Genomic DNA, 21,641 nt, shown 5'->3' with positions numbered 1-21,641 from the left:
AGAGAGAAAGATAGAGAGAAAGAGAGAGAAAGAGAGAGAGGTAGAGAGAGAGAGAGAGAGAGAGAGAGAGAGAGAGAGAGAAAGAGAGAGAAAGATAGAGAGAAAGAGAGAGAAAGAGAGAGATGGAGAGAGAGAGGGAGAGAGAATAGATCAGACAGACAGAAAGAAAGAGAGAGAGAAAGAGAGAGAAAGAGAGAGATGGAGAGAGAGAGGGAGAGAGAATAGATCAGACAGACAGAAAGAAAGAGAGAGAGAGAGAGAGAGAGAGAGAGAGGGAGAGAGAGAGAGGGAGAGAGATTAGATCAGACAGACAGACATACAGACAGACAGATGATTAGATAGATATTTGGATAGATAGATAGATAGATAGATAGATAGATAGATAGATAGATAGATAGATAGATATTGGAGCAATAGCTTTTAGAAATTGTTTGCTCAAGTTTTTAATTTAATACAAAAACAAAACATATTGTAAACTGAATTCAAAACAATTATATTATTTACATTTTAGCTGTGGAAAAGGTAGATAGTTGTTACACTTACAAATGCCAGCAATTCTCAATTTTACAGAAGATAAAGATAAAGACATTTAGTTCTGCCTTTTATAGTCATCCCATCAATGTGTTGCATCCCCATCAAAAAGCTTTAGCTGTTTGTGTGAAAAGCAGCCTTATTTTTTATAGCAAGTAAATACAATCTACTTAACAATATTTTGCTTAATAAATAACAAGCTCTATGTCTGGTGTGCAGCTGGCATATCAAAAGACAAGCTAAAAGCCATTTATTAAGTGGTTCAAAACATTCAGAAATGCACTTAGTTACCCAAGTACCATTTAGGTAGAAAATAAGAATTTAAGAATATTCAATCCCCCGTTACTTATGACAAATAATAAACAAGGCAGTATTATCAATGGCCAGTTGGCCTCTAGTCTAGTGTTTTGTTATTTCTAAAATATAGCACCAGGTGGTAAAACAAACTCATACTGGCATTCTAGTATATATTTCTACCAAGGATAGTCATTAAGATATCCTCATAAGTGACATCAAGTAAATGTTATTTTATCAACATGTTTCTCAGTTGGAGGAAACAAACCTGACTGATTCTGCACCCAGACAGTTATTCTTTTTAGGAAGGTGGTGATAACACACACACACACACACACACACATATATATATATATATACATACATATATTTGTATATCAGCAAATATGTACTGCATTGCAAAAAAATCAATAGAGTTGGTTGGCTAATTTTAAAACAAATACAATGTGGCATGTTGCAAGGTGAGAATACCTTTTCATCTCTTTGCAAAAATTGGAAAAAAACACAAAAAAACAATTTTCAGTGGTAAATAGCAGGAAAAGAGACAAAATGAACCATGAATATATGTTGAAATTGAAGTCTCTCTCTCTCTCTCTTTATATATATAGATATGCATAATTAATTAAACACAATATTGTAAAAGCACATTTGCATTGTATTGCAGACTATGTGCATTGCTCTTAGAAAACGTCTGGTGCTGTTCCTTATCTTACCTGTTTCGGCCAGTTAGGGATATATATATATATGTATATATATATAAGTTCATGCACTGAATAAGCAAGCATTGTGAAGCATGTAGGACAGTAAAGGTTTTGAATGCTACAGAATGCACTCCAACCTCTTTGGGGCAGTGAGACAAGTATAGTTTTAAGTAGAGTTCAACTAAATAATGAAAATGCATCGCCAAGTTGATTGTTGAATATGCATAAACTTGATATTTTTTATATAAAATGTTTAGTTATTTGTAGTAACTTTGCAATATACTTATTAATTTTGCTCCTTTTGCGTGTCATTTAGCCTTGAAAATTGTTGCTTTTCTAATTCTCAGAACTAAATTTGGATTTGGCAAATTAAATTGCAAAACACAGCATTTTATACTAACATTATGACCCTCTCTAGCATTGTTACCTGCATACTCAATCCTGAATTAGCTACTCCAAATGAGACAAGAGGTGCGTGATGTTTGGCTATTTAAAACTAATTGTGGCAAACAAGATGGTACTTTTTCTAAAAAAAATGTCTAGACTTGGCTCATATGTTTATTGTCCCTTTAACAAAGAAATACATTTTAAGTTTAATGTCCCTTTAAAAAAACAAAAAAAAAACACAAGTAGGCCATATACTGTATGCGTTCTGTGCACTTATTTACACTATGGTTTTCAGACGCTAAAGTACTTTAGTACTAGATTTGCTTACCAGACTACATTGATTTTGTGAATAAACTACCTTAAACGTTTATTTTATTAAAGGGAATTGAATAGTTTCAGTCTTACGTTTTCTTCCAGTTTGATGAGTTGCTCATCTAGTCTGACTGGGTCAGCACTTAAAGGAAACGCCCCTCTGTCACAGGAATTTGTTGGGGAGTCCCACGGAATTGTAGATCCAGCTATCAGTTCCTCTGTGGCATTGATGACCTTTAGGACCTCTGTTGATATGTTGCAGAGAGATACCGCAGAGTACTTCTGTTTATAAGCAAGAGTACACGGGGACAAACAACGGCATAAAATTAGACAAAAATGCAAAATTGAAGTGCGGAACAGTCTCCTTAATGTTATGTTAAAGGGACAGTCAAGTCCAAAAAAAACTTTCATGATTTAAATAGGGCATGCAATTTTAAACAACTTCCCAATTTACTTTTATCACCAATTTTGCTTTGTTCTCTTGGTATTCTTAGTTGAAAGCTAAAACTAGGAGGTTCATATGCTAATTTCTTAGACCTTGAAGACTGCCTCTAATCTGAATACATTTTGACCACTAGAGGGCATTAGTTCACATGTTTCATATAGATAACATTGAGCTCATGCACGTAAAGTGACCTAGGACTGAGCACTGATTGGCTAAACTGCATGTCTGTCAAAAGAACTGAAATAAGGGGCAGTCAGCAGAAGCTTAGATACAAGATAATTACAGAGGTAAAAAGTATATTAATATAACTGTGTTGGTTGTGCAAAACTGGGGAATGGGTAATAAAGGTATTATCTTTCTTTTTAAACAACAAAAATTCTGGTATTGACTGTCCCTTTAAACTAAGATACACTGGTATGTCCCCAAGACAAATGCTAATTTTATATATATGTGTGTGTGTGTATATAAAGCAGGAATACCAGCATAGATTATCAAGTATTCAGTCTTTTATACATAAAGGGACAGATAACAAGTGGAGCGCTAATTTATAGCGCACCCATAAACTGACAAATTCGCCGTTTACGGGCGAGCAATAAATAACCAAGTGGCAAAATCTGTAGATCAGGCATTTGCTGTGGCACTCAGGAATTACCTCATTGAAAACATATTTTAATGCATGTTTTTATTTAAGTTGAATAAGATCAATATCTGACTTTTTTATGGGCATCCATAGCATTGAGAAGCTTAAAGGGACATAAAAATGTATTGGTCTCTCTCTTGGTATTATTTGTAAAAAAAAAACAACCTAGGTAGGCTAAGGAGCAGGAATGCACTTTTGGGAGCTAGCTAGAAATTGGTGGCTACACACATATGATTCTTGCTATTGGCTCACCAGATATGTTCAGCTTGATCCTAGTAGTGTATTGCTGCTCTTCAGCTGTCTTTAATTATGTATTTAACTTCTTTGCATATTAGAGAATTTTCTTTTTGCACTAATATTTCCCTTTATGTACCACAACTACTAAAAATGATCTGTGTCTTTATGATATTGCAGGCTTCTCTTCATTTGATTCTGATTTAAAGCATTTGTGCCACAAGGATTATTAAAGACTGGAGATTATTTTTTCTTATTCTGGATATTACCCCCATCATATGCAGTGGGTTTGAATGCCAGTCTGAAGGTCACATGATGCTTCCAATGAAGTCATCAAGCCAAGGCACAGTAGCCTAATTTATTCAACATACAGTAAGGGTACATGAAACCCCAATTTTTTATTTAAAGGGACATTAAACCCCAAAAATAAATTTCAGGATTCAGATAGAGAATACAATTTTAAACAACATTCCAATTTACTTCTATTGTCTAATTTGCTTCATTCTCTTGATATCGTTTGCTGAAAAGCATATCTAGATATGCTCAGTAGCTGCTGATTGATGGCTGCACATAGATGCCTCGTTTTATTGGCTCCCCCATGTGCATTGCTATTTCTTCAACAAAGTATATCTAAACAATAAAGCAAATTAGGTAATATAAGTAAATTGGAATGTTGTTTAAAATTGTATTCTCTACCCGAATCATGAAAGAACATTTTTGGGTTTAATGTCCATTTAACCCCTTAATGACCGGACCATTTTTCAATTTTCTTACCCTTAATGACAATGGCTATTTTTACATTTCTGCAGTGTTTGTGTTTAGCTGTAATTTCCCTCTTACTCATTTACTGTACCCACACATATTATATACCGTTTTTCTCGCCATTAAATGGACTTTCTAAGGATACCATTATTTTCATCATATCTTATAATTTCCTATAAAAAAAATATAAAATATGAGGAAAAAATTGAAAAAAACACACTTTTTCTAACTTTGACCCCCAAAATCTGTTACACATCTACAATCACCAAAAAACACCTATGCTAAATAGTTTCTAAATTTTGTCCTGAGTTTAGAAATACCCAATGTTTACATGTTCTTTACTTTTTTTGCAAGTTATAGGGCCATAAATACAAGTAGCACTTTGCTATTTCCAAACAACTTTTTTTCAAAATTAGCGCTAGTTACATTGGAACCCTGATATCTGTCAGGAATACCTGAATATCCCTTGACATGTATATATTTTTTTTTAGAAGACAACCCAAAGTATTGATCTAGGCCCATTTTGGTATATTTCATGCCACCATTTCACCGCCAAATGTCATCAAATAAAAAAAAAAGTTCACTTTTTCACAAATTTTGTCACAAACTTTAGGTTTCCCACTGAAATTATTTACAAACAGCTTCTGCAATTAAGGCACAAATGGTTGTAAATGCTTCTTTGGGATCCCCTTTGTTCAGAAATAGCAGACTTATATGGCTTTGGGGTTGCTTTTTGGTAAGTAGAAGGCCGCTAAATGCTGCTGCGCACCACACGTAAATTATGCCCAGCAGTTAAGGGGTTAAATTAGGTAGCTTGTAGGGAGCTTGCAGGGTTAATTTTAGCTTTAGGGTAGAGATCAGCCTCCCACCTGACACATCCCACCCCCTGATCCCTCCCAAACAGTTCTCTTCCCTCCCCCACCCCACAATTGTCCCCGCCATCTTAAGTACTGGCAGAAAGTCTGCCAGTACTAAATAAAAGGAGTTTTTCTTTTTTTTTAATAAAAAAAAATAAAATGTTTTAGCTGTGATGGACTCCTGCCTTAGCCCCAACCTCCATGATCCCCCCCCCCCAGCTCTCTAACCCTCTCCCCTACCTAATTGCCGCCATCTTGGGTACTGGCAGCTGTCTGCCAGTACCCAATTTGCCCCCCAAAAAAGTGTTTTTTTTATTATCTTTTATTGCCATTTTAATTTTTTCTGTAGTGTAGCAGCCCCCCACAATACCCCAACCCCCTCCCCCTCCCAGATCCTTATATATTTATTTTTTCCCCCCTCTTCCCTGCTCATTGGTGTCAGTGTGGGTAGCTAATCGGGCGCGCGCACGCGCACCCGCGCGCCCACGCGCATGCGCGCCCCCGCACGCTCCCGGCACCCGGCGTGCACATTGCACTTACAGGAGCCGGATGCCGGGTAGCGATGGGCCGCCCACCCGCCTCCCTGTTGCGCTCCCACCCACCAACGAACCGGCACCATCGCTACCGGTGCAGAGAGGGCCACAGAGTGGCTCTCTCTGCATCGGAGTCTTCTGAAAGGGTATTGCAGGATGCCTCCATATGGAGGCATCACTGCAATACCCTGAGAGCTGCTGGAAGCGATTGCGATCGCTTCCAGCACTCTCTTAGACAACTGACGTACCAGGTACGTCTATTGTCATTAACTGTAAGTTAATGCATGACGTACCTGGTACGTCAGTTGTCATTAAGGGGTTAATGATTCAGATAGAGAATACAATTTTAAACAACTTTCTAATTAACTTCTATTATCTAATTTGTTTCATTCTCTTGGTGTCATTTGTTGAAAGAGCAGCACTAATGGTTTCTAACTGAACACATGGGTGAGCCAATCACATTCAATATATATATATGCAGCCACCAATCAACAGCTAGAACCTAGGTTCTCTGCTCCTCATGAATTTGCCTAGATTTCAGCAAATGATAATAAGAGAAGGAAGCAAATAAAATAATAGAAATAAATTGGAAAGTTGTTTAAAATTGTATTCTCTATCTGAATCATGAAAGAAACATTTTGGGTTTCATGTCCCTTTAAGGTTGTCCAAAAATATACTGTTTAAATTATTTATCCCATTACCGATTACTTTAATTCTCATGTAAACTGGAGTATTATAACCGTACCATAATATATGAAGTTTACCGACTGATAATCCTCTAAAATAAACTCTGAATACAATTCACTGCTAGATGCACAAGCTTCACTTTCATGGTACAAACCAATTTGTAACACCTAAATGAGTGCTAAATATCCAAGATACTTTTACAAATAAAATCTAGTTTTTAAAAGCTTTAGAAGAATAATGTATACCAAAGAATATGTTTTAACTGAAATGTGTTCTATTAAATAGCGTACAGATAATTATTCACATATTATGAACATTTTGACCAACATTGGGTTAGTTCGCTGTTTAGAAAAGCCAACATGATAAAGATGCTGTATTCAAGACAAGCCACAAATAGCAGACCTCATCACTTGCATTAAAGGGTCAATCTGTTCCATTGTTGAGGGTTATACTTATTACTCATCTTTTCAAAAAGATTTTACCTTTTATTTCTTTTTAAAACTTATTTTGTGCAGTGCCCAATACTTCCTGCTGCAGCCCTACATATGGGCTGGGGTCTCTAACTCAAGGTATATCTAGCGAGATACTAAAAACTTATAAGAGAGCGCCACCTAATGGTCTAAACAATATAGTAAAAAAATATTTTTTAAATAATGAACTTGAAACAATATAGAGAAAATACTAAAGGGAACAGCTGCTACTTTAAAATTGGTTGTAAGATAATATAGGACAGGAAAAAACAGCGCTAGTATTCAGTTGCAACAGCTATATATAAAATAATAGAATAAATCAGATTGTAAAAATACAGATATACCTTGTTTCATTGCGATTCGCTTTATTGCTTTTTGCAGATTTTGCTCTTTTTACAAATTAAAGGTTTATGGCAATCCTGTGTCAAGCAAGTCTATAAGTGCTATTTCTCCAACATATATAAACATATAAGCACATACATACGAATACACACACACACATATATATATATATATATATATATATATATATATATACCTTATATATACACAAAGACAACACAAGTAATGATGATGATGGTTAGCAATTTTTGAGAACTATATCTAGCGTGATGTCATAAATCTAAGATGAGCTGGCTTAATGTTCAGTGAATGCAATAAAAACAGACAGTCAGCTTTGCCCATGCTCAGTAGAAGACATAATTCAACTAACATATCAACTTTCTTATCTCCCTGAGGGCAGGGGCTACATTATGAATTTCTAAGTGCTCATTTTTCCAAGAAAACAGGTAAATTGTTTGCTGTTTTTTTTTTACACAATCTGTTTTATATTTACTTTGACTTAGGATATTTGTTTTTCCTACTGTTTCATATCTCTTTAATGTCAAATTTATTATAGCATATATTATTATTATATTACTATTAATATGTATAGCTTATATTAGGACAGTGCAAAAATGTATGTATATTTAAAAGATAATTTAACACTGTAATTTTTTTACTACAGTTAAAAAGGTTAAGCAAATAAACGGGAGTTCAGAGATACACCCCTTGAAATCCTGGTGTAGTAAATTAAAACAATAAATACAATAGTAAATGAATGTATATTTGAATGTCTTTTTTATGTTCCTAAAGTAAATATTTATCATTGATAAAATCCTGATTCTATGTAATCATATACTGCATTATTGATGTTATGAGTTAAAGGGACAGTCTACAATAAAATTGTTATTGTTTAAAAAGATAGATAACGGTTTTACTACCCATTCCCCAGCTTTGCACAACCAACATTGTTAGATTAATATACTTTATACCATTTAAACCTCTAAATTTCTGTCTGTTTCAAAGGCTCTATTGACAGCCTCTTAATCACATGCTTTTGTATTTGCTTTTCACAGCAAGAGACTGCTAGTTCACGTGGGCCATATCGATAACAATGATTTCACGTCTGAGAAGTTATTTAAGAGTTAGCACAACACAGTACTAAATGCAAGTCAAAAGATAATAAATAAATAGTCATGTGATCAGGGGGCTGTCAGAAGATGCTTAGATACAAGTTAATCACAGAGGTAAAAAGTATATTAATATAACAGTGTTGGTTATGCAAAACTGGGGAATGGGTAATAAAGGGATTATCTGTCTTTTAAAACAATACAAATTCTATTGTAGACTGTCCCTTTAAGTAACTGATATACTTTTTAAGGAGGTTGGTTTTATTGAAACCACAAGAGGCAGAGTTATTAACTACAAAATTGTAGTTAGATTTTAAAGAGTGGCCTTATTACATATCGTTTTAATGGATTTGAGTAGACCTCTAACTTTGGACTTCTAGCTTAGTCCTTTTGCTTCCAAAAGTACTTTGGATTTAATATTCAGCTAGTTATTAAATACAGAAATCAAAAATTTAAATATTTATATTAACATTTACAGACACATAAATAAACATACTAATAGAAGTGATTGTGTTGCGTAATATTTTTGTATAAAATTGCTGATGAAATAATTAGGGAACATCTTACACCAGGCCATAAAACAGCTTCTAAATTAGGCAATCTGCACTTTAAGCCCAAAATTATTATATTAACTTAAACTCCACATTTTTTTTTCAAAACCATGTAACAGCAACATAACTGCAACTTTATCAATGTCCAAATATTTATGGACCTAACTGTATATATAAAAACTCGTTAGATTAATGATACAATTCTTTTAATGAAAGTATAGTATTTATGTCAGTTCTTCCTGGGAAAAGACTACTGGATGTAGAAATAGCTAGCATAGAATTATTAATATTAATCAATGTTCATTATAGGGTTTACATGTTGTTGCATTGATAATTCCTTATGTGACAGAATAAGAGATACGTAAGTGAAATTAGTGGGTATTTGTACAAATAAAAATTTACTAAATTAGTTTGAGCTGGGATCAGTTAAAGGGGCAGTGTACTGTTAAATTGGTTTCTCGTTGATGTGTTCACAATGACTTGTTATACCTGCTGCAGAGTTTAGGAAAAAGGCACGTTTATAATTTTATATATTAAATAGCTGCTTATGCTAACTGAAACTCTGCAACCCAGTGAAACGAATTGAGCTAGCAGGGAAAGCATTGTCTCATCTGTCTAATTACTTACACAAGTCCTTGTAATCATCTTTTTTTTAATGTTTACTCAAACGCCAATACTTTAGTTAGAATAATGGAAAATTAAAATGTTATTACCTCTCTGTCACAGACACCACCTCTGAGCATTATTTTATCTAAATCTTCTTGTTTACATGTTTTGGTTTGTTTTTGTAACCAGTACTATAGTTCAAAAATATTCAGTAAACAATAGACAAAATAAGCTATTTCTAATGAGAAATTTAGGGTGAAGGAGCTATATGTAAGCAATTTAATACAATCCAGAAGGTAAAATTGATAATTGGGAGCACTTTAAAGGGGAGAAAATATTAGTGTACACTGTCCCTTTAAGACACCAAACCAGCCTATCACTTGCTTTATGGCTAGTCTTTCTGCCTTTTCTTGACTATCAAATTAATCCAGTTTGCTTATGTGTCTCTTCAATCTGTGATCTGACTGTGTTCTCTGTATCATGTTCTATATCTACTGTTCGTTTATTGTGTCCTTGTGGGTTTTCATAAAATGTAAGAAAATCATTCCCCAACATATCAAGTGTATATCTTGTTATTGATCAGTTAATTAACATTATTTTGCTAGTCAACTAATCAATATCTGTATTTTATAATGTATTTGACATGAACTTATTTGTCATAAATCATTATTGTAATTTAATTTAGCTCTAACATTTCATAACTAATGATATAATGAAAGAAACAAGACTGTCATTATGTAATATTTCTGTTTCCATAAAATAGTCTAATAAATATCAGACTAACAACTTCTACTGACTTCTATCAGACTAACAACAAGTTGTGTAACAAATGCTGTCCTCCGACTCAAAGTCTAACAAAAGGTTTGGTGGGCCCTACCCAAAAAATATATCCTTTGTGAGTTAATAAAGCTGTTTTACTTGATATGAAGAGTTTATCCTGTTGAGTGAATAATAAAAAGACACACAGCTTATTTGTGCTAAAGAGAAAAAATTCTGAAAGTAAAATGTTTACACGCAAATGAAAGCCAACGCTAACTTTAGATATCACAACTGTATTAACTTCTTCTCCCTATAGAGATCAATGGAGCGTGGAAACTGAAAAAAACTAACGCTTGCATGCTAACCCAACACACATTAGAAAACAGCGCTAATTCGTAGTTATGAATATTTTACATTTCATTGTTTTTCAAATAGAAGAACATTTTCTATTTTTTTGAATAGCTATATACAATTGTATGCAAACATTTAGGCACCCCTGACAATTTCCATGATTTTAATTTATAAATAATTGAGTGTTTGGATAAGCAATTTCATTTCGATTGATCAAATAACTGAAGGACACCGTAATATTTCAGTAGTGAAATGAGGTTTATTGGATTAAAAGAAAATGTGCAATATGCATCAAAACGAAATTAGACAGGTGCAAAAATGTGGGCACCCCAACAGAAATATTGCTTAAATATTTAGTAGAGCCTCCTTTAGCAGAAATAATGTAATTTGCCACCTTAAATACCTTTTCTCATGATTGGATGCACCTGTCTAAGAAATTCAATGCTTAATGGGCTCAATAAAAAACAATTGTGTTCCACGTAATCAGTGCTAGGTAGTTAAATGTATTCAAATCAACAAAATGACAAGGGTGCCCAAATTTATGCACCAGTCTAATTTCATTTTGATGCATATTGCACAATTTCTGTTAATCCAATAATCCTAATTTCACAACTGAAATATTACTGTGTCCTTCAGTTATTTGATAGATCAAAATGAAATTGCTGATCTAAACACCTAATTATTTATAAATGAAAATCATGGAAATTGTCAGGGGTGCCTAAACTTTTGTATACAACTCTATATATATACAGTATATATATATATATATATATATATATATATATATATATATATATATATATATATATATATATATATACAGTAGGGGTACATTACACTTGTAAGTTCTCTCTCTCTCTCTCTCCTTAAAAATACACAGAAAATTTTGGAATGTACATTTTTACAGTATATACAACCTTTGCTCCCTCTGTAGTTCCGCCCCTGCACAAATGTGAGTACACCCCTCACATTTTTGTAAATATTTTATTACATCTTTTCCTGTGACCACACTGAAGAAATTACACTTTGCTACAATGTAAAGAAGTGAGTGTACAGCATGTATAACAGTGTAAAAGTGCTATCCCCTCAAAATAACTTAACACACAGCCATTAATGTCTAAACCGTTGGCAACAAAAGTGAGTATAGCCCTAAGTGGAAATGTCCAAATTGGGCCCAATTAGCCATTTTCCCGCTCTAGTGTCATGTGACTCATTAGTGTTACAAGGTCTCAGGTGTGAATGTGGAGCAGGTGTGTTAAACTTGGTCATATCACTCTCACACTCTCTCATACTAGTCACTGGAAGTTAAACATAACACCTCATGGCAAAGAACTCTCTCAGGATCTGAAAAAAAAGATGTCCTAGGCTATAAGATGGCTTAGGCTATAAGAAGATTGCCAATACCCTGAAACTGAGCTGCAGCACGGTGGGCAAGACCATACAGTGGTTTCACCTGACAGGTTCCACTCAGAACAGGCCTCGCAATGGTCGACCAAAGAAGTTGAGGGCACATGCTCAGCGTCATATCCAGAGGTTGTCTTAGGGAAATACACGTATGAGTGCTGCCAGTATAGCTGCAGAGGTTGAAGGGGTGGGGGGTCAGCCTGTCAGTGCTCAGACCATACGCCGCACACAGCATAAAATTGGTCTGCATGGCTGTCTTTCCAGAAGGAAGCCTCTTCTAAAGATGATGCACAAGAAAGCCCTCAGTTTTCTGAAGACAAGCAGACTAAGGACATGGATTACTGGAACCATGTCCTGTGGTCCGATGAGACCAAGATAAACTTATTTGGTTCAGATGGTGTCAAGTGTGTGTGGCGGCAACCAGGTGAAGATTACAAAGACAAGTGTGTCTTGCCTACAGTCAAGCATGGTGGTGCGAGTGTCATGGCCTGGGCCTGCATGAGTGCTGCCGGCACTGGGGAGCTACAGTTCATTGAGAGAACCATGAATGCCAACATGTACTGTGACATACTGAAGCAGAGCATGATACCCTACCCTCAGAGACTTGGCCGCAGGGCAGTATTTAAACATGATAACAACCCCAAACACACCACCAAGACAACCACTGCCTTGCTAAAGAAGCTGAGGGTAAAGGTGATGGACTGGCTAAGCATGTCTTCAGACTTAAACCCTATTGAGCATCTGTGGGGCATCCTCAAATGGAATGTGAGGGAGTGCAAGGTCTCTAACACCCTTCATCTCCATGATGTCATCATGGAGGAGTGGAAGAGGACTCCAGTGGCAACCTGTGAAGCTCTGGTGAACTTCATGCCCAAGAGGGTTAAAGCAGTGCTGGAAAATAATTGTGGCCACGCAAAATATTGACACTTTGGGCCCAATTTGGACATTTCCACTTAGGGGTGTACTCACTTTTGTTGCCAACAGTTTAGACATTAATAATTGTGTGTTGAGTTATTTTGAGGGGACAGCAAATTTACAATGTTATACAGGCTGTACACTCACTACTTTACATTGTAGCAAAGTGTCATTTCTTCAGTGTTGTCACATGAAAATATATAATAAAATATTTACAAAAATGTGAGGGGTGTACTCACTTTTGTGGGATACTGTATATGTATGTATATTTACATTATATCCCTTTCCATTAAAATACCTTGTCATATATCTTATACCTTTTAACCCTTATAACTTTATTATTTATGTGAATATATTTTTCTAGATAGTGTGTATATTATAGTAACTGTATATTTTAATGTATTTATGTTTCATTTGGTGTAACTTTTATTTTAGCCCTAACTCTTTACTTGAGTACTTCAATTGCACTAACCTGATGAGCGCAAATTTAGTTTGCGCTCGTGTGGTCACATTTACTTTCAACTAGTATTATCGCACATGCTAACGTTAGCGCGCCACTGTAATCTAGCCCTCCGTTTGTTAATGCATTTACAACTATCTATGTATAAATTATTTGCATTGCAGCATTTGCCTCTTCTGGCTTAGTATTCCCCCTGTTCCCTCCTGCTTCACTTAAGAGACCAGCAAGCTGTATGTGAAGAAAGGGCAGATAGATCCATAGGAAACAGGCAAAGCACATACTGCAAAGTAATGTATTTATGTGTATAAAGCATTAGTTACATTAACCTATTGACTGTGATAGAGCTGCAAAACCTTACAAGGCAATATGTTGCGGCCCTTTAGTAGTAAAAAAATTAAAAATAAAAATTCCTAAAAAAATATGTAGCATGCACATATGGCTCTATTTATCAAATTGCATTTGCAGCTTTTGGAGTCTTGCTGTGCAGACATTTTTAATTTATCATATAAGATGCAGTAACTACAGGCCTATGTTTGTGTTCAGGAGGACAAAAAGGCACCTTATTTTACATATGGATGCAGCATCCTAAACAAGGCAAGGTTTGCAAAGATACTGCTGATTCTGGGCTAGATTACGAGTGAAGTGCAATTAACTGCTCACACTCACTCGTTAAGTTTGCTAGACGGAGGCTTTTTGCTTGCGTTGGGTTGCGCTTGTATTACAAGTTAAAAGTAAACTGTTTTTGCTTGCACGCTAACCCGACACACATAATAACCCAATCTTAGGATATGGAAAAAAACCTAACACCCTACTCATGCGCAAACACGATAGCATATTCTCAAGTGCACAAACCCAACATGAAAATATGAATATTACACATTCCAATGTTCTTCACATAGAAGAATGTGTTCTATTTATTCATAAATACATATACACTCACTAGCCACTTTATTAGGTACACCTTGCTAGTACCGGGTTGGTCCACCTTTTGCTTTCAGAACTGCCTTAATTCTTTGTGGCATAGATTTGATAAGGCGTTGGAAACATTCCTCAAAGATTTTGGTCCATATTGACATAATAGCATCACACAATTGCTGCAGATTTGTCGGCTGCACATCCATGATGCAATTCTCCCGTTCCACCACATCCCAAAGGTGCTCTATTGGATTGAGAGCTGGTGACTGTGGAGACCATTGGAGTACAGTGAACTTATTGTCATGTTCAATATACCAGTTTGAGATGATTTGAGCTTTGTGACACGGTGCATTATCCTGCTGGAAGTAGCCATCAGAAGATTGGTACACTGTAGTCATAAAGGGATGGACATGGTAAGCAACAATACTCAAAGTGTGCTAAGAAAATATCCCCCACACCATTACATCAACACCAGCAGCCTGAACAGTTGATAGAAGGCTGGATGGATCCATGCTTTCATGTTGTTTACAACAAATTCTGACCTTAACACCTGAATGCCGCAGCTCAAATCGAGATTTATCAGACCAAGCAATGTTTTTCCAGTATTCTTTTGTCCAATTTTGGTGAGTCTGTGCAAATTGTAGCCTCAGTTTCCTGTTCTTAGCTGACATGAATGGCACCCGGTGTGGTCGTCTGCTGCTGTAGCCCATCTGCTTCAAGGTTCAACATCTTGTGCATTCAGAGATGGTATTCTGCATACCTTGGTTGTAACGAGTGGTTTTTGAGTTACTGTTGCCTTTCTATCACCTCGAACCAGTCTGCCCATTCTCCTCTGACACTTTAACAAGGCATTGTCATCCACACAACTGCCACTCACTGAATATTTTCTCTTTTTCACACCATTCTCTGCAAACCCTAGAGATGGTTGTGCATAAAAATCCCAGCAGATAAGCAGTTTTTTAAATACTCAGGCCAGCCCATCTGACACCAACAACCATGCCACGTTGAAAGTCACTTAAATCCCCTTTTAGATGCCTTGTGATTGGCTGATTAGCAATTTGTTCTACCAAGCAATTGAACAAATGTAACGAAAAAATGTTGCAACTTTAGAATGGTCCCCTTAATAGATAATATATAACTTCAAAACAAGTCATACATTGTAAGACCGTGCTAGCATAGTCATAGTTCCATATAATAGTATTGCACCATTATTAGTATGCACCAGTTCAGCAGAGCTAAGAAAAAAGGTTAAAGTTCACTTTACCATTTCCACGGCAGTGTCCGTTATTCGGTATTGCTCTTACTACCGATATAAACTGTTACGCTTAAACGTAAAGGATCACTGTTACCAAACCTTCTGCAGAGTCTTATCTCAGTATTTCTTCTTTGTTTGTTCCACACCTCCCGATGCACAACCAGCCACGCTTAACTCAGCGTTTCTTCACTTCTCCTGGGCTGTATACCATCTGAGGCAAATTATTGGAAACAGGTTTGCACAGATCCAGGCCTGTGAGACTCAAACCACTTTACAAATATACCAACATAAGACATAAAAGTTAGGAGTTTCTGAAGGTCAGATAAGCAGACTGAATGCCTGATGGAAGAGGTGGGACTTTAGCTTTTTTTAAAAGTCTGTAAGGACGGTGCCTCTCTGATTGCGCACGGTAAAGAGTTCCAGAAAGTAGGGGCAGCGTGGCAGAATGCTGTGGAGCCTGAGTTTGTCCTTATTCTTGACACTGAGAGGAGGCATGTGTTGGCTGAAGTGAACAGGATGGGATGTAGGGTGTCAGGAGCTCTTTCAGGTACTGTGGGCCTTGGTTGTTTAAGGCTTTGAAAGTCAGCAGGCCAATTTTAAAAATAAAAATATAAATAAAATCAGAGAAGCACATATGTATTTATGTGTTTATATATGTCTGTAGATACATATATACACATATATAAATACATCTGTACAGATATATACACATATATAAATACATACATAAACATTAGGGATGTGCATTCCTTTTTGGATGAATGTACATTCAAACTGAAAATTAGATATTTATTTTTGTAACAAAAACAAATATCTGAATCAATGCACCAACAAAATTTAAAGGGCGAAATACTTAACATGCTCTTAGCTGTTATATACATTTTTATTATTATTATTTTACATTTTACATGAACAGTATCAGATATATATAGAAATATATATTTAACAATAAAAAGTAAAAAAAAATCTATGTGAAGAACATAGGAATGTAAAATATGCATCTTGTGCATCAGTTTTCACAATTTAGATTTAATGCGGTTGGGTAAGCGCACATGAAAATGTAGTAATCTTAAGACACGTTATTGAAATATTAAAACATAATGTAAAAAATATAGATATATTCTATGGATTATTTAGAATATTTTACAGTATGTTTAATAATTTTTATATTTTTTTAAATATTTAATATTTAGCACGCATCTCGTAATCTAATTCTGTCTGTTCTCTCGTGGGCTAATAGATCCATCAAAATCTCTACCTAAGTCTCCACCATTATTAATCAATATATTGTATACTCCCAGACATCACTTAGCACTTAATTATCAGATACCCCATAAAATTATTGATTAAAACATTTGTTTTGCTCATGCAAAAAACGCACTGAAATAATTACCCCACCATAATGAATGACATCACCAAACAGATACAAAGTCTATCTGCTAATTAAATAAAGTTAAAATATAAATAAAAAGCAAATTTACACTAATAAAAAGTAGAACAATCAATAGCTCAACAAATACACATGGTCACTGTACCCATAATGCTCCTGCTCAAATCTCTTACAAGACTTACACACATATCTCTATAGCTTTGGAGCACAACAGGTAATTGCTCACACATCACCTATTAGGATCACTAAACACTATTAAAATAAATTAACCAAAATACAGGCACTTAAACCTGTGGTGTAATTGCTAAGATCAGGAAATCACCATTTTGTTTCTTAATTTTTTTAAATTCCTATATATAAAGATTTACAAAGGAAAATATAGATTTTTTTAAGTTTTTGGGAGTTGACAATATAGTGTTTGAGAGTTATTAGAAGGGGTATTTTGTAACTACGCTAGAAGTAAGCTTTTTGCATGCATCGGCTTGCGCACATTTTACAAGTTAAAAGAAAAAAAATGTCACCCTCGTGCTAACCCTGACGTTCGCAAAAAGCCAAAGTTAGAATATCGCAACCACGTATTCCCCTATAGACTTTAATTGAGCAGGAAAAGTGAAGAAAAAAATGAACACCCAACAAGTCACAAAAACCTGATCGGCTTAACCAAGTGCGCTAACTCGACATAAAATATTAATATTTCACATTCTAATGTTCTTCACTTAGAAGAATGTTTTATTTATTCCTAAATACATATTTCTATGTATATCTGAGTTTTTTTTTGGTAAAATATATATCTATATGTATTTAGATGATTATATTTAGATATAGATATATACAAATACAAAATCTGATGAAGCGCATTGCACATGCGCGAAACGAGTCAGACTACAACACCTTACCTTGTACACCACTGAGTGATTCACTATCTATGCCTGAATAAATCCACTTGGTTGAAAATGATCCTGAAAGTCTTCGTTTCTTGTTGTTCTTGTGTATATATATATATATATATATATATATATATATATATATATATTCTTTCACCTTCCATGCTACCTAAACAAAAACCCAACACTTGGCTTTCTGCCTGAGTGGGTTGCTACAAATGTAATGGCAATATATGTAAAACTTGCCACTATATTAAAACAGGTACAAAATTTGAATCGACAGTAACTAAGGAAGCATATGACATAAGACAACATAACATTATTATTATTATTATTATCAGGTATTTGTAGAGCGCCAACAGATTCCGCAGCGCATAACATGTAACACAACACATGTCATGAGCTTGATACAGGGGCAGGAGCAAATGTTGCTCATTAAAGGTACTGTTACCTACCTTGAGTGCCACCTGTGTGTTCTATTGGATGTTAAAGCTGGGACCCTGGAAAGGGGAGTCCTTCAGGTGTTGCACCAAAATATTCCTCTACTTCATTACATGAATTGGATACTGTGATGTGTTGGTCCTATTGTATGTTTATACAACACATGTCATATACTTGTTGACATGTAAAGGCTGTGACAAACAATGCGTAGGCCGTACAAAACATGCCCTAAAGAGACAGAGCTCTTCAGCAACCCTGAAAGCAACACCCCCATAGCTAAACATTTTAGACATGAACATCAATCAAATTATATGGTTTTACAAATACAAGGTATTGATCATGTTCCAAGGCATAGACGAGGGGGTGATAGGGAGAGGTTATTGGATCAAAAAGAGGTATTATGGATCTTTAAGCTTCAATCCAAATATCCGGAGGGCTTAAAGGGACAGTACGCCGTAAAATTGTTTTCCAATTAATGTATTTTCAATGACTTGTTATACCAGCTGCAGAGTATAAAATGTTTGAGAACTTGCATTTTCAGGTTTATTTGTGTATATGAAGTAGCTGGTTTTGTGCTTTTAAACCACAGCCTACTACAATGGGTTGAGCTTCAAGCAAATATCAGATATCATTATGTTATCACTTTTATTCACACAGACTTGCTTCCTTATCTTATATCTGTTTGTAAAGCATAGCTCAATACTTAGAAAGGACAATGGAAAATTAACATTTTATTACTTAAACTATCCTGCAACCCACTGAGACTGTAATGTCTTCTGCTGGCTGTGTTACATAGTCTGTCAATAGCATATACTCGAGTATCACATTTTTTAGTATAGGTTGTGATACCACAGGCTAAATCAGCTATTTCATATGCTGAAATAGGGGTAAAGGAGCTACTTGTAAACAATTGAATATACTACAGGAGGTAAAATGGATCATTGGGAACAATTTAAAGGGGAGACAATTTTTGTGTGAACTGTCCCTTTAAATTCCATTATGGATGTCAATTTGTTTTATTGAATCCATTTTTAACTATACTATTCAGTTTCTAAAAAGGAATGGGCGGGGGGGGGGGGGTGATAGGAAAAGTAAATAAAGGAAAAGATTTTCCAAATTTAATCAAATTTAAAAAGGGTATTCCTAATACAATGCTACCTTTATATATATATAATGGCTCTTTTCTGCATCAGCCATTAAACATGTAAAGATGTTTCTTTAAACCTAATTGATTCAGGTGTCTCATTAGAGATAACTAGAGATACTTAGCTTTAAATAGGGGTCTGGTTGGAGTCTGTGCGTATGGCTGTGCACAAGGGCTAGGGGTAGAACCGAAACATGTTTGGCACTCTTTTCCACCAGAGCACAGAATTATTCTAATGATTTTTGGCTTTTTTGTATTTTTAAACTGTTTAAAATAAATATTATCTCTTACTATTTTGGGATTTCCTTCATTTTTGAGAGTTGTGGACAATACCTGTTATATATATATATATATATATATATATATATATATATATATATATATATATATATATATATATATATATATATATACATATACATATTTAGACATCTCTATGTATCTCTATGTTAAAGCCCTTAACAGTTTTTCGGCTAGATTACGAGTTTTTGTTGGTAAGGTGCTAAAGCTAGGTTTATGCTCACCGCTCACCTACAAACAGTGCTGGTATTACGAGTTTTTACAAACCTGGCGTTAGCCTCTAAAAAGTGAGCGGAGAGCAAAATTTTTCTCCACATCTCACCTCAATACCAGCGCTGCTTATGGTAGCGGTGAGCTGGCTAAACGTGCTCGTGCACGATTTCCCCATAGCAATCAATGGGGCGGAAAAAAAACCTAACAGCTGCAACAGCATTCAGCTCCTAACGCAGCCCCATTGATTCCTATGGGGAAATACTTTTTATGTCTACACCTAACACCCTAACATGAACCCCAAGTCTAAACACCCCTAATATTACACTTATTAACCCCTAATCTGCCACCCCCGGCATCTGCATTATATTATTAACCCCTAATCTGCCGCTCCGGACACCGCCGACACCTACATTATACTTATGAACCCCTAATCTGCTGCCCCTAACATTGCCAACACCTACATTATATTTATTAACCCCTAATCTGCCCCCTCAACGTTGCCACAACTATATTAAATTTATTAACCCCTAATCTGCCGCAGCCAACGTCACCACCACTATAATAAAGTTATTAACCCCTAAACCTAAGTCTAACCCTAACACCACCCAAACTTAAATATAATTTAAATAAATCTAAATAAAATAACTACAATTAAATAAATAATTCCTATTTAAAAATAAATACTTACCTATAAAATAAACCCTAAGACAGCTACACTATAACTAACAGTTACATTGTAGCTAGCTTAGGGTTTATTTTTATTTTACAGGCAACTTTGTATTTATTTTAACTAGGTACAATAGTTATTAATAGTTGGTTTAGCAAAAAATAGCAAGAGCACTACACTGATAGGAAAGGAACGCTCAATTTAGTGTTTGAATATATACAGAAAATGTTCAGGTTATTTACAATTGGGGTATCCTTCTATATGAGTATGTTTGGATACCAATATAAATTTATGTAATTTCTGTATTCTTAATCGGTATATAAATATATCCCTAATGAGCTCGAGTGCTTGTGCATAAAACTACACTAGTTACAAATATAGTCTATACCCTGAGGAGGTAGAGACTAAAAGAATGCACTTGAGTAGCACTTCTGTTCCTGAGAATAAGGTTAGGATTGAAATTGGACTTAAACAACCACTGTGGGCCAAAGGTTTGATGGAAAAATTAAAACATAACTTTTATTAATTCTCTACTAGATAAAAATATAATGTGTAAATGTGTGCACTTTAAAAACACATAGCAACTCTACTAATAATGCGAGTGGCTCAGAATATTAGGTAGATAAATTACCTCGGACCTAAAATATTATTTAGGTATGCTTGTATTGGGTAATGTAAATCTTTCAAGTAGATAATGTACTTATATCAATCGATGTTGTACACCACTATATGGTTCAAGATTCCCTCATGCAGCTATTCCCATATAAAGTTGAACAGTCATATATAGATTGTATATAATTATTAACTGAAAGGATTATTTCTATCCCTTCTTGTTATTCTCTTGATGTTGAGTCTATCCCACGTTAGTTGGGAAATTGGTTAAGGATAGTATCCGTGAGGAGTACTAGTCACAATGGTCCTGAGTTGAGTTTATTGTTACCACTATCAGGATAGGTAAATCTCTATAAAAGAGTTATTCACTCCTAAAGTTAGATTATTAAGTCCCAGATAGCTATAAATTCACAATTGGGATTAAGCTCAATAATTATTTTTTTCCCCTTTGTCACTTCTGTTGCAGTAAA

General features: G+C 35.1%; 1 protein-coding gene across 1 annotated transcript in view; it reads right to left on the bottom strand.

Annotated features, from left to right (window-relative positions):
- The window catches only part of MYRIP (myosin VIIA and Rab interacting protein), a 587,347-nt gene that overhangs the window by 64,529 nt on the left and 501,177 nt on the right, over nucleotides 1–21,641 (bottom strand). The window contains exon 11 of the mRNA XM_053715758.1: nucleotides 2,319–2,507. Coding sequence (XP_053571733.1) covers nucleotides 2,319–2,507 — 189 coding nt within the window. The remainder of the gene's footprint in view (nucleotides 1–2,318; nucleotides 2,508–21,641) is intronic.

This window comes from Bombina bombina, chromosome 5 (genome assembly GCF_027579735.1).
Source record: "Bombina bombina isolate aBomBom1 chromosome 5, aBomBom1.pri, whole genome shotgun sequence".
Lineage (NCBI taxonomy): Eukaryota > Metazoa > Chordata > Amphibia > Anura > Bombinatoridae > Bombina > Bombina bombina.
This window is presented reverse-complemented; position numbering and strand designations above follow the sequence as displayed.